The sequence below is a fragment of the Ceratotherium simum genome, chromosome 10 (genome assembly GCF_057802395.1).
Source record: "Ceratotherium simum simum isolate JZ-2026a chromosome 10, ASM5780239v1, whole genome shotgun sequence".
Lineage (NCBI taxonomy): Eukaryota > Metazoa > Chordata > Mammalia > Perissodactyla > Rhinocerotidae > Ceratotherium > Ceratotherium simum.
Window position 1 is genome coordinate 81,093,919 of NC_141909.1, and position 14,686 is coordinate 81,108,604.

At 39.5% G+C, this 14,686-nt stretch overlaps 1 protein-coding gene across 1 annotated transcript in view; it reads left to right on the forward strand.

Annotated features, from left to right (window-relative positions):
• Positions 1 to 246: 246 nt before the first annotated feature.
• MICU2 (mitochondrial calcium uptake 2) overlaps positions 247 to 14,686 on the forward strand; it is a 139,260-nt gene continuing 124,820 nt past the window's right edge. Inside the window, exon 1 of the mRNA XM_004435255.3 lies at positions 247 to 472. Within this exon, the coding sequence (XP_004435312.1) occupies positions 266 to 472 (207 nt within the window). The 5' untranslated portion in view covers positions 247 to 265. The remainder of the gene's footprint in view (positions 473 to 14,686) is intronic.

A 14,686-nucleotide genomic window follows, 5' to 3' on the forward strand; every position in this document is an offset into this window, starting at 1 on the left:
GTCTATCTTGTATTTGATTGGGGAGCGTGTCTGGGTTGTGTTCGGACCCTTTTGCAGTTGTCCCATTCACCCTGCAGTAGAAGGCGTTCCCTGAACCGAGATCCCCTCCCACCCTCCGAGCTTCGCCAGCCATTCGGACACAAGACGCAGGTTTGGGAGGCGGGGCGAAGGCCGCCCGGGTCTCGCGAGACCCGCGGCCGCGCGGGAACGCTCGGGTCGTGGGCCGCGGCGGAGCGCAGCGCTGCCATGGGGCGCTTCCGCAAAGATGGCGGCTGTTGCGGCCACGGGCGCTCGGCTGGCGGCCTGGGGCGCAAGACTGCGTCGCGGAGTCGCTGCCGGCCGGCGGGCCTTGCGCCCCGGTCCCGTGGCGGCGGCAGTGGCCGGCGTGGCCCTGGCAGGAGCAGGAGTGGCATGGTACCACGGCCGAGTGAATGTCGCGGCGCCCGAGGGCAGCCTCACCGTCTTCGCCCAGGTACCGGCCGGGCCCTTTCCGCTAGCCCCAGCCAGTCTCAGACGCCCGGTATGGGGAGGGGTCGGGAGCCGGCGGTCCTTCAGAGCCAGGGTGAGGGCACCGCGCTGAAGACCCCCGACAGGTGCTCGTTGCTCGCCTCAACCCCTACCACGCCCGCGAGCACACTCGAGGCCAGTGACGGGAGAGGCAGCCTCTCCTGGGAGAACCCTGCGGAACGGAAAACCGGCGACGCAGACTTCGGGGTGATGAGTGTGGGTGTGTCTGAGTTCAGCGCTCCTAGTGTGCACGTTTCTCACTACCCCTGGCCCTCCTCCCGCCCTCCCTGGTGAGTGGAGGCTCTCAGGTCTGCGTGGAGTGTGTGTCCAGTCACTCCACTGGACATAGCTTTTACATAGCATGGTGAAGTCCTAATAGATAACATTTTTTTTTTATCATAAAAATGTCAACCATAAAATTAACCGGCTGATAATTTCCGGATTTTGTGATCAACTGTAAGGAACGTTATTAGATGATCCTAAAGCTTAATGCTTCAGTGGACTGCAAGTACTAAGCAAAAGATGTTTCTTCTGAAACCTCCGTGTGTTCAACGTAAAGGTCAAGTTTCCTAGTTCAATAGAAAATTGTCACATAAAAGATTTGAAAATTTGAAAAAGAGTACTACTTTTAAAATATTTCATGGACATTTTAATTTTAATGTTTTTTGTGTGAATTTTTTTTGAAAATTAATAGTAGTATCTTATTCTTTTCTTGTTTGTTAGATTTACATTATGCCTTTCTAATGAAAAACTAAAGGAACCATCAGATACAACAAAAGAGAGGAAAACAGGCCTTGTGAATTAAAATTAGGTGTTAACAAATGATATTTTTCATTGTATTAAATGAAGATGCTACGTAGGTAATACGTGCAGTAACTCTTCCCCCATCCTCATACCATTTCTGGTCACAAGTGGAAGGATCTGTCTTTAGTATTTCATGGCATTTTTGTTAGTTAATGTTGTGTCAAGCAATTAAATTTACTATTCATCATTGGTTTTTTTGCCTCTGTTCTCAACCCCTTAATTCATGTTTAGGACCCTTAGGTTAATCTCCCCAAGAGTACCACTTTAACCACATAATGTACCCTTCTTCAGAAACCATGAGTGCCTCATTCTGCCTAGAGTAAAATCCACGTTTTTTAATTTGGTCATTCAGAGCCCTCTGTAGTAACACTCTGACCTATCACTACTCAGAAACACCTCCCAATCAAAGTGGTTCATTCCCTGTCCCCAGAACATGACTTCAATTTTACCCCCTCAGCAATTTGTAGATTGTGGTTTCAGTTCATCTGTCTCATTGCTTTTTTCTGGCGCACTTCTAGTTTGTTTGTGGTTTAAACTCCTGATGTGACACTAAAAAATTTACACCAGTGTAGTATTTTGAATTCTCCCCAGCTCCCACTCCTCCCCCCAACCTTTGGTACTTTCAGCCTAGGTAAAATAATACAGAAACTATTTTATTAATTTTTTTTGCAAGGTCTGTTGACTCAGCATTTGCTTGATCTGCTGTTGGACCAATTTAAGACAGTGGTTCTCATCCTTTTACCACTACAGTGGACTTGAAGATGACCACACATTCCTCTCAGCAGCAGTGGCTGAATACAGCAGGAATTGAGAGGCCCGTAGTTTGAAAACCCTACCTCCACCTCATTGATTCTGATAACACTTCCCTAAGAGAGGGCGTGTTAATCCCTCCACCACCACCACCACCACGAAGTCATGTGTGCGTAGTTGAGAATTACTGAGATACATACTATCTCTTCATACAATTTTATTTTATGTATTAGTATAGTTATTTGACTTAATATTGCAAGATGGTAAAATCTTTCTGATATGGATTTGTAATAATAGTGATAATGTCCTTCATTTTCAATCATCACACTAAGTGATTTTTCTGGTAAAAATAATTAATTTATATTAATTGAACCCTGCACTTTTCTGGTTCCCATTGTGACCAACAGCTTGCATTTGTGAGGGTCAATCGGGAATTAAGGGTAAAATTCAAGGTCATGAAACCGCCAGTAAATTGGAATTTCCCTTCTGCCTTCTACAGTTATCAAAGTGCCTGCTCTGTGCCAGGCAGTATGCAAGAAGTGGGCATCCGAGACACACACAGTTCAAGTGCTTACAGTTTAATGGGGGAGGGCAGTTTTAATACAGCGTGGTAAATGCTGTGATAGGATAGTAAGTGCTAGGTGCTATGGGAGCACACTGAAAGAGCACCTAACACAATCTTGGTTTCCTGAAGCAATGATATATAAACTGACACCTGTAAGATGATTGGGAGTTTGCTGAGCAAAGGGAATGGGAAGAATTTTGCAGGCAAAGGGAAGAGCATTGCAGAGGTCTGCAGGTAAGAGTTTGACTCAGTAGAATGTGAGTTGCAGAAGGTGAGGTTCAAACCGGGGGTGAGTGGTGGCAGGGAATGAGATCATGAAGCACCCCTTAAGCCATATAACAAATTTTTATCTTGAGGACAGCAAGGAGCCATTGTAGGGGTTCTTAACCCTCACGGACCCCAAAAAATCCAGACATAGAATTCAGGGTGTCTGTGAACTTAGATAGAAAAAGATTACATTTTTATTTTCATTGACCTATAATTTAACATTTTTTTCAATTATGAATGTAGGCAACAAGCTACAGTAGTATTTTTTTTTCTTTTTTTGTGAGGAAGATTAGCCCTGAGCTAACATCCGTTGCCAATCCTCCTCTTTTTGCTGAGGAAGATTGGCCCTCAGCTAACATCCTTGCCCATCTTCCTCTACTTTATATGGGACGCCACCACAGCATGGCTTGACAAGCGGTGCGTCGGTGTGCACCCAGGATCCAAACCTGCAAAGCATGGGCCACCGAAGCGGAGCACGCGCACTTAACTGCTCTGCCACAGGGCTGGCCCCTACAGTAGCATTAACAGTAACTGACTTCATCATCAATAGAAATCTCAGATATTTTCCCATTATATTACAGATGTTGTAGGTGTCTCAAAGTATCACTTCTTTGAAATTAGAGTCTTTATTAAACTGCCACCGTATCACGTTACTTAATGCATAAAGAATTACATATATGACTGTATCACAAATTTGGCTTTGACCTTTGGAAATTGAGACTTTAGTGAAGGGAATGAATTGAAAACTGGAGTAAGGGAGCTGTTGCAATATTCAGGAGAGAGTTGATGATGGCTAAATTAGTGGATAAATCTGAAAGACGTTTAGAAGATAGATTTGCAAAGAGTCTGAGTTGCAGAAGTCTTATGTAAAATGTAATTGTATTGTTTCAGAAACTGTTTAGTGATTACAACTGGGCTACAATATTGCCTCCTACAGACTTCCTTAGGGAACTTGCTTTAGAGCATGTCAGCATATCAGTTACTTTTATTAAACTGCTTCTTCCGAAACACATAAGAATATTTGAAAACTGTTCTAAGATTTTAAAAAAGTATTACTCCGTTTACAATATTATATGTGAGTCAAGTGTAGCAAAATCAGATAGGAAATGAGAGAAAGGAGAAGACAAACAAAATTACTCTATTATTTCAATTCATTCTGCTTTAAAAGGATACCTGCATTCTTGATAAATCTTGACATATTAAAAAATATAAAGAGTTATTTCAGTGGGGAAAGCAGTTAGGAGCTAAGAGAGTTTTAGAGTTGCGAAGCAAAATTATTTTCTTCAGAAATTTCAATAATAAGTTTTATAGCTGTTCTTATATTTTGTTATTACAAGGTAGAAATAATATATTAGTAAACCAAAACTGATGAATACAAACAAATCTTCATATTCCTAAGTACCTCCTCAACGGCATGTAAGATCAAACTAAAAATAAAAGTTCTTCTGAACCATTGGTATTATAAATCATTGTAATAAGACCTAAACCTGGAAGGGGAAAAAGTAAAAAGAAACATAAAGCCAAAGTAAAATGCAGTATAGTTCACAGTTGACAATTGATATTTTATTTTGTTCTTATTTGTTTGTTAATTGTTTGAATATTTAATTCTCTAAATTTTTCTGTTTTTTGGCCTTATATTAATTTTCAAATTATATGTGATATTGGATACTGTATGTTTCCCTGACTTCATAATAGGATTTTTTTGATTTGCTTTTTAATGAAAAATTTGTCCACTACATTTAAAAAAATTTTTTAAGTAAAATTATTTTGCATAACCTAGTCCATAATACTGTATAAATGTTTATTCTAAATAAATCCAAATTCCTTATTATATAGATTCATAGGTATTAGATTGACTTTGATATGTTTATTTATGTTTGTATTCATAAATCTTTGGAATTCTTTTCTCTGTTAACATTTAATCATTGTTTCTTTTCTTTCGTAGAACTTATCACTCTCTGAAATTATTTTTATCTACTTGGTTTTTTTGTCTTCCCCTACTAGAATGGCCTCTTGTCTTTTTCATCTCTGTATTCTTAGTGCCTAAAAACAATCACAGCCACAAAATAAATGTTTAGTATTGAAGGGGAGGAAGACTGTCTTCTACCCACTCTGGGTCCTTTCTGGGTGGGCTACAAATTAAATTGACATGAGACCAAATAGCAAGAGCATATCAAACAAAGCTTTATAACATGTATACATGGGAGAGACCCAGGGAAACTGAGTATCTACAAATGGTGGAGGTTTTCACCTTAAATAGCATATTCAGGGAGGCAGAGGTGGATGTTGGTGGGGGTCGGAGTCAGCTATGGAAGATTACCAGAAAGCACAGTAAACAAGAGTATGCAGATTTAAGTCCTCGCCTTCTGCACTGATAAGAGTTTCTAGAGATAAGGTCATCCCACCTTCTTACTGGTACAGAGAGGGAGATACCTTTACAAATGGAGATTTCCCTTAGAAATCTAAATATCTCTTACAAAGGATAACTTCAGCTTTTACTTGGAATGGGCTTAGCAAGGACCCTCCCAGTCTATCCATGCCAGAGTTAAAGTCTTTTAGGCAGTTGGTGGGGGGGGGGGTGTCAAAGTTTCTTTAAGAGAAAATAATCAGGGTAAAGAGACATATTTTGAGGTGGCCAATTCTTAACACCCACAGTATCCAGAGAGTGAGTGAATGAACTGCAGTACGAAACAAAGTGACCTTGTCTAACATTGGTTTGGCATTTAGAGAAATAATAGACAAACAATATCTAGAAATGTTTAGAATTAGCTAAGTTGCTAAATATCCTATATATACTCATTTACACACTTGGAGTCATAGAGACAAGTCATGCCATATTCCTAGTAGAAAACATAAGTAAATAAGAAGCCTTGTTCTTTTCTGGTATATCCCAAGGGCCTAGGAAAGAGTCATGTGTGTAGTAGGTGTGGTAAATTCTTATTGAATGGGTGAGTAAATTGATGAAATCTATAATGTAAAATAATAGGTATACCTTTATCTCAAAAGTTTAAGGATGAGTCTGTTTCACCTTTTACTGTATATGAGATTTAATTTTTAGTTCATATTATTAACATTTATATTTGTCTTTATACAGGAAGCTTTTGTCCTGAGTTATCACATTAAAATATCAAAATTAATTTTAGAATTTATATAAAATAAATTTCATTTTTATTCCAGTTACTGAGATGCTTCAACTTGTAAACCTCAAGCCAATTATTTTTAAATTTGGAAAATGATCTTGATATATGGCAAAAACCAACTATATTAATAAACACTATATTTTGGTAATGTAACTAAATGCATAATACACACTTTGTATAATATTGATTACACTGCCTGAAGATATAAATATAACAAGATCTGTATCTTAAAACTGGCTAAAATTCCTCTTAGGGAGAGAATGGTTTTGCTTTACATGATAAGTGTTTCAGGTAGAGAGTAAGCCTGCTAAGAACCTGAATGCAGCTGGCTCATGCTTCAGAAGTGAGGGATGGCTGCTTTGCGTAGTAGAAGCAGAAGAATTTGGACCCTATAGGGAAATCTGGGCATAGAAACAGAAGGGAGAGGGAGCGACAGGATTGGAAAGGCTGAATTCTCCATAACCTTTTGATCTCCGCATCTACTACCCAGTCTAGTAAAGTCTAGGATATTCACAGATGCTTGGACAGAGTTACACAAGCTTCTTGTGGTTTAAGCAGAAGTAGCACTGGATGAAAGTGATGCCAAGGGAGGAAGCAAGGAGAATGTGAGTTTCTCCCATTCCCAAATTTTTAGCAGCATTCCTGGAAGGGTTTATTTTGTTTATCCTTCAGTTTTATTGAAGTATAATTGACAAATAAATTTGTATATATTTAAAGTTTACAACTTGATGTTTTGTTATATGTATACATTGTGAAATGATCACCATAATTAAGCTAATTAACATATCCATCACTTCACATAGTTACCACTTTGTGTATGTATATGTCTGTGTGTGTGTGTGGTGGACACTTAAGATATACCCTCTTAACACATTTCAAATATACAATACATGCAGTATTACTAATTATAGTCACCATGCTCTACATTAGATCTGCAGGATTTATTCATCCTGTGTAACTGAAACTTTATGCCCTTTGACCAACATTTTCCCCATTTCCCCCAGCTGCTGGCAACCACCATTCTACTCTGTTCTTATATGAGTTTGATTTTTTTGTTTTTTTGTTTTTTTGTTTTGAGGAAGATTGGCCCTGAGCTAACATCTGTTGCCAATCTTCCTCTTTTTTTTTTTCTTTCCTGCCCAAAGCCCCAGTACATAATTGTATATCCTAGTTGTAGGTCCTTATAGTTCCTCTGTGTGGGATGCCACCTCAGCATGGCTTGATGAGCGGTGAGTAGGTCTGCACCCAGGATTGTGAACCCCAGACCACCAAAGCAGAATGCGCCAATTTAACCGCTACGCCACCAAGCCGGCCCCGAGTTTGACTATTTTAAATTTCACACATAAGTGAGATCAAGTAGTATTTGTCTTTCTATATCTGGCTTATTTCACTTAGCGTAATGTCTTCCAGGTTCATCCATGTTATTGCAAATGACAAGATTTCCTTTTCCAAGGCTGAATAGTGTTCCATCATGTGGGTGTGTCTGTCACATCTTTTTTTTTATCCATTCATCCGTTGACAGACACAGGTTGTTTCCATATGTTGGCTATTGTGAATAATGCTGCAATGAACATGGTAAAACTCTTCAAGATACTGATTTCATTTCCTTTAGATATATACCCAGAAGTAGGATTCCGGGTCTTAGGGTAGTTTTACTTTTAATTTTTTGAGGAACATTCATACTGTTTTCCATAGTGGCTGTACCAATTTACATTCCCAACAGTGTACAAGGGTTCCCTTTTCTCCACATTCTCACCATCGCTTATCTCTTGTCTTTTTGATGATAGTCCATTCTAACAGGTGTGAGGTGATATCTCATTGTGGTTTTGATTTGCATTTCCCTGATGATTGGTAATGTTGAGCACCGTTTCATATACCTGTTGGTCTTTTGTATGTCTTCTTTTCAAAAATGTTTATTCAGGTCCTTTGCCCATTTTTTTTTTTTTTTAATTGTTCTTTTGAGGAAGATCAGCCCTGAGCTAACATCCATGCTAATCCTCCTCTTTTTGCTGAGGAAGGCTGGCTCTGAGCTAACATCTATTGCCAATCCTCCTCCTTTTTTTTTCCCCCCAAAGCCCCAGTAGATAGTTGTATGTCATAGTTGCACATCCTTCTAGTTGCTGTACGTGGGACGCCGCCTCAGCATGGCCTGACAAGCGGTATGTCAGTGCACGCCCGGGATCCCAACCCGGGCAGCCAGTAGCGGAGCGCGCGCACTTAACCGCTAAGCCACGGGGCCGGCTCCCCTTTGCCCATTTTTTAATGGGTTTGTGTGTGTGTGTTTGTTTTGCCATTGAGTTGTTTGAGTCCCTTATATATTTTGCACATTAACCCCTTATCAGATATCAGAAGGTTTGCACATATTTTCTCCTCTTCCATAGGTTGCCTTTCCCTCTGTTGATTGTTTCCTTTGCTGTGTAGCTTTTTAGTTTGATGCAGTCCCACTTGGTAATTTTTGCTTTTGTTGCCTGTGCTTTTGGTGTCGTATCCAAAAAATCATTGCCTGGCCCAATGTCAAGAAGCTCTTCCCCTATGTTTTTGTATCATAGTTTTACTGTGTCAGTTCTTACATTTAAATCCTTAATCCATTTTGAGTTAATTTTTGTATATCGTATGAGATAAGGGTCCAATTTCATTCTTCTGCCTGTGGATATCCAGTTTTCCCAACACCTTTTGTGGAAGAGACTATCCTTTCTCCATTGTTTGTTCTTGGCACCCTTATCGAAGATCAGTTGACTGTAAATGTTTGAGTTTTATTTCTGGGCTGTTATTCTGTTCCATTGGTCTATATATCTGTTTTCATGCCAGTACCATACTGTTTTGATTACTGTAGCTTCATAATAGGTTTTGAAATCAGGAATGTAATGCCTCCAGGTTTGTTCTTGCTCAAGATTGCTTTGACTTTTCAGGGTCTTTTGTGATTCCATATAAATTTTAGGATTTTTTTTTCTATTTCCGTAAAGAATGCCATTGGGATTTTGATAGGGATTGCATCGAATTTGTAAATCACTTTGGGTAGTATGGACATTTTAACAATTAGTTGCTGGAAGGATTTTGAACATTCACAGATTGTGAAATTAAAGGTGGGATTATCTCTGTCAGGGTCCAGTTGGGAGACAGAAACTAAACCAATAATTTGAACAGGGAAATTTAACATAAAGAATTATCTAGTAAAAGATGATTGACTACTAAAGGAGTCAAAGAGGAATTTAAGAGGTCCAGAAGTAGCAGGTGCCAAAAAGTAACTGCTGCCTCTAGGCCAAGGCAGAGTGGACAGTAAAGGAACTAAGGACTGAGAAAGATCTTCCCTACAATCCCAAAGCTGAGATTCTGCCCCTTTGAAGAGGGCAAGGCTACCACAAAAATATAAAGCCTGCCATTAGTGGCTCTGGCCAGATGGCACAGACCAGAGCTCGTCTGTAGAAGAAGCCTGTCATTGCTGGAAGGTGTGTGTGGGCTGGAACTGGTCTATGGAATCAACCCACTGAGTGGGAGAATGTGGCCTGTGGGCATGGCCAGAGCTACTGCAGACGTGGCTCCCTGGAGCTGCTCATAATAGGTGGCCTGGTGGATTGTGTGTGGCCTAAAGGCCCCCTGGAGCTGCCATGGAAGCTGCCCACAGGGTGGGAAGAGTGTGTCCTGAGAGTGCAGCCAGAGCTACTGTATCTGCCCACTGGGGTTGATTGGAAGTGGCCCTGGATGGTGTGTGAGGGGCTGTGGGCTTCAGCGCAGAATAAAAAAAGGCAGAAGTGCCTTCCTGCCCCTGTTGTCTTGTATTGTCACTCCAGTGCCCTCTATTGATAGAAGCTAACATTGTTCCAGCTGACAAAGGAGAAAAAGTTTATAAGGTTCAGTTCCAGTATCACAAAGCAGGGCAAAGAAGGGTAGATGAGGAGCTGAGAGACAATAAATCGATAACTCGTACAGAGTTCAAGAGTGTTTGACCCAGGTTTCGAGAAACAGGGAAACCCCCAGGTGACTACTTATTACAAAAGATACCAGATAAAAATTTCATAGTTGCATTATATGCGGTGCTGAGGATTTGTGGGCATTTGATACAGTCCAGCTTGTCTTTTGTATTTCTTCAGTTATTAATTATTACCAAAGAATAAAAGAACTCAATAAAATGAGCTTTTCTTTCATATTGTCTCTCTAGTGCTGAACTTAGAGCCTGGCACTTAGCAGGTGCTTATTAAATGTGAGTTGGATAGATATTTTCATGGTTGCAAAAGATACACCCTTCCCCACCAGAGATTTCTCATGGCATTTCTTATTATTGCTGTTTATAGAATTCCTGATAATTTAGTACTGTATTTGAGGTTTGGGGTATTTTTATTGTGGTGAAAAAAAAAAATGATGAAAGAAGAAGGTTGTAAACTTTGTTGAAATTGTCATTTTCATATCATTGAGACATATTGCTTATGATGGCAAGAAAATCAGTGCAGTCAGTGTAATCATTAATTTTATGTGTCAGCTTGGCTAGTTGTTTGGTTAAACATCAGTCTAGATATTACTGTGAAGGTAGGTTTTTAGATGTGATAAACATTTAAATCAGTACAGTCATACATTGCTTAAGATGGGGATACGTTCTGAGAAATGCATTGTTAGGCGATTTTGTCGTTGTGCGAACATCATAGAGTATACTTTAACCTAGCTGGTAAAGCCCACTACACACCTAGCCTATATGGTACTAATCTTATGGGACCACCACACTATACAGTCTGTCCACCAAAACATCATTATACTACGACCGAAACCTCATGAGGGAAACGTCTGCTGCGCATGGCAGTAGACTTTGAGTAAAGCAGGTCGTCCTCCATAATGTGAATGAGCCTCATCCGGTCAGTGGAAGAGCAAAGCTGAGGTTTCCATAGGAAGAAGTAATTTGGTCTCCAGACTGCAACATAGAAATCCTGCCTGAATTTCCAGTCTCTTATCAATTTTATCCGAATTCCAGCCTGCCAGCTTGCCCCACAGATTTCAGTTTGCCGTCCCCCACAATCCCATGAGCCAATACCTTAAAATAAATTTCTTCCTCCCTCCCTCTCTCTTTATACATATAGGATAATATATGAATGTCCTCTTGGTTCTGTTTCTTTGGAGAACAAACTAATAACAGATTTTGGTACTGGGAAGTATTATGCTGCTGTAACAAATAACTAAAACTGTGGAAGTAGCTTTGAAATTGGTAGATGGGTAGAGGCTGAAAGAGTTTTGAGGCATATGATAGAAAAAGTCTAGACTTCCTTGAAGAGACTGTTGCTAGAAATATGAATGTTCAAGTTGCTTCTGGTCAGGTCTCAGATGGAAATGAGGAATATGTTAGTGGAAACTGGAGGAAAGGCAGTTCTTGTTATAACATGGCAGGGTACTTGGCTGAACTGTGTTCTACTGTTTTGTGTAAAGTAGAACTTGTGATTATTTAGCGAGGAGACTTCTAAGCAAAGTGTTGAAGGCATGGTCTGGTTTCTCTTGGCTGCACATAGTAAGATGTGAGAGGAGAGAGAGAAATTAAAGAAGGAATTGTTACACAAAAAGGAACCAGAACTTGAAGATTTGGAAAATTATTGGCCTGTCTTTATTGCAAAAAAAAATGAGAAAGATGCTCTGCAGAGAACACTAAGGTGTGGCTGGACAACCATTTGCTAAAGAGATGAGGTATGTGACTCATGAATCCAGTGAACCATCTCAGCAAAAACTGCTGACGGCTTGGAGAAGGGATGAAATGAAGGAAGGATTTTTGGGCTTCTACAGGCAAGAAACTAACTGATAGAGCTATGTAGCTGCAAACAGGCTATCTTTCAGGAGAAGGGAAGGATGATCTTCAGGGGCCCAGAGCACCGAGCCACAGAGGATTATTCTCAAGCCTTAAAATCTAACGGAATTTGCCCTGCTAGGTTTCATACTTGCTTGGGACCTGTCACCCCTTTTTTCACTTCCAGTTTCTCCCTTGTGAAATGGGAATGTCTATCCTGTGCATGTCCCACAGTTGTATTTTGGAAACAGATAACTTCTTGTCTGTTTTCACAGGTTCACAGAAGGAGTAGACTTTTCACCCCAGGATAGATCATGCTCTGAGTCTTACCCATAAGTGATTCAGATTATTTACATGATGAGATTTCGGACTTGGTTGAAGGTGTTTAGATGAGATTTTGGACTTAGAATTGATGCTGGAATGATTAAGACTTTGGGGGAAGTTGAGATGGGATGAATGCGTTTTGCACGGGAGAAGAACGTGAATTTTGGAAGGCCAGAGGGTGAACTATTATGAGTTGAATTATGTCCCCCAAAAATACATGTTGAAATCCTGGCCTCCATTATCTCAAAATGCAACCTTATTTGGAAACAGAGTCGTTCCAGGTATAATTAGTTACAGTTAAGATGAGATCATATTAGAATAGGTTAGGCCCCTGATATAATATTACTAGTGTCTTTATAAAAAGGAGAAATTTAGATAAAGAGATGCCTGCACAGAGAGAGCACCATGTGAAGATTGAAATTATGCTGCCACAAACTAGGAAACTACCAGAAGCTAGGAGACAGGCCTGGAAGAGATCCTTCCCTGGTGCCTTCAGAGGGAGCATGGCCCTGCAGACACCTCCATCTCAGACTTCTGTACTCGAGAACTGTGAGACAATAAATTCCTGTCGTTTAAACCACTCAGTTTGTGTACCTTGTTATAGCAGCCCAAGCAAACTAATAGAGGCAGTAGTTGGTATTGGGTCTAAGAGCAGTGGTTTCTATCTGTGTTCTGTCAGAGAGACGTCTCAAGATCCAGAAGAAAGTCAAATGGGCAGCCTTTGAGAGATCCTTCTTTATATCTGTTTTATATATAGAAAATAATACTGTGATATTAAATGTGAAAACAATCTTAGAGTTTTAAACTAGTCGTCTTTGTCTTAGAGCTCAACGCACGTTAGGTATTATGTCTTTGAATTTTCCAATAAAACTTATATTTTCGGTGAGAAAATTTAGTAAATTACCAATTTGAAAACTGCTCTTGTGGTGACCAGAAATGGTTGTTGCACTTCAGAAAACACATATTTTAAAACCATACTTTATGAAACTTATGCTTTTGTGGTTTATGAAAATGTGGCTTGATGTGTGGGAGAATCACCTTGCTCTTCTAAGAGGAAAGTTATTTTGTAAATTAAGGTAATGTATTATTTTCTGAGTAAATAAAATTACTTGTGTAATTGTGATTATGATTTAGTCATTAGGTTTAATTTTAATGATTTCTCATCTGATCATTATTAACATTTTATAAATATCTTTTCATGTCTCTTGATGTTTTAATTTGCTTTTATTTAAGTAAAAAGAACTTAGAGGAAAAACACTTTTAAGATGGATCCATGTAAATATCTTGCAGGCATGATAAAATGCCTTACATGCGAACATATCTTAGAAATAATGTTGTGTTGGTGTGATTTTGTATTTAGATCCGATATAGTGACCTTCTTGATCCATATTTCTAAACTGATATTTTGCCTTTTAATCCTACCCATCTTAGATTATGATTGAGTGTTTTTTAAGGGTTTAAGGCAGACTGCAGCAATATTAATCTATTAGAAACTTGGATTACAAAACAGCGTTAGCTCTGGGGCCCGGCCCCGTGGCTTAGCAGTTAAGTGTGCACGCTCCGCTACTGGCGGCCCAGGTTCGGATCCCAGGCACACACTGACGCACTGCTTCTCCAGCCGTGCTGAGGTGGCGTCCCACATACAGCAACTAGAAGGATGTGCAACTCTGACATACAACCATCTGCTGGGGCTTTGGGGAAAAAAAGGAGGAGGATTGGCAATAGATGTTAGCTCAGAGTTGGTCTTCCTCAGCAAGAAAAAGAGGAGGATTGGCATGGATATTAGCTCGGGGCTGATCTTCCTCACAAAAAAAATTAAAAAAAAAAAAAACAAACAGCATTAGCTCTTACAAACTTTCTGATGCTTTCTTCTCAGAACTAATTTTTCATGCCTTTAATTTTAAATTTTGACGTCCCTGATAATTATCAGTTTCTCCTTTATCAGTTCCTGCTAATGAGTAGGAATCTCCTCCTCTGACCATCCTCATTATATCCACGGAAATGATCTCCATGAAGCCTACTTTAATATTCTCCTTTCTTTAACTTTTCATAGTATTTTGGTTTGTGCCATTCATTAGGATTTGCATTTTCTTATGAGCATATCTAATATATAGCCTCTTTAACACCATTATTAGCCTTTAAGCTCAGAAACTATTTTTTATATTCTGATTCATAGGATTTTGCTAAATATTTAAATATAATTTGTTAAAATATCAAATAACTTTAAAAATTCTTATTAAAGGGAATTAATTAAATAGAGTATCACAGCACTCCTGTACTTATATTTCATTCATTCTAGGACACTTTTTTTTAAACATTTTAACATATCTGAAATCAGGATACATCTTAGAGTCAGTGGTGTCTTAATCCCTTTTGGCCAGGTGGCAGTCGTGACCTAGTTGTCATTGCCTCAGAATGTGAGAATTTGGCTACGTTTTTGTAACTTAAATTGAGATACTTATATTGTTTGACAAAACCTTAGACTTCAGAAGAGAAATCATGGGCATGGAAATGCCTTTCAAAGAAACATGAAAGGAGAAGGTTTCCCTTGGATCGGATAGTGATTTCCCAGTG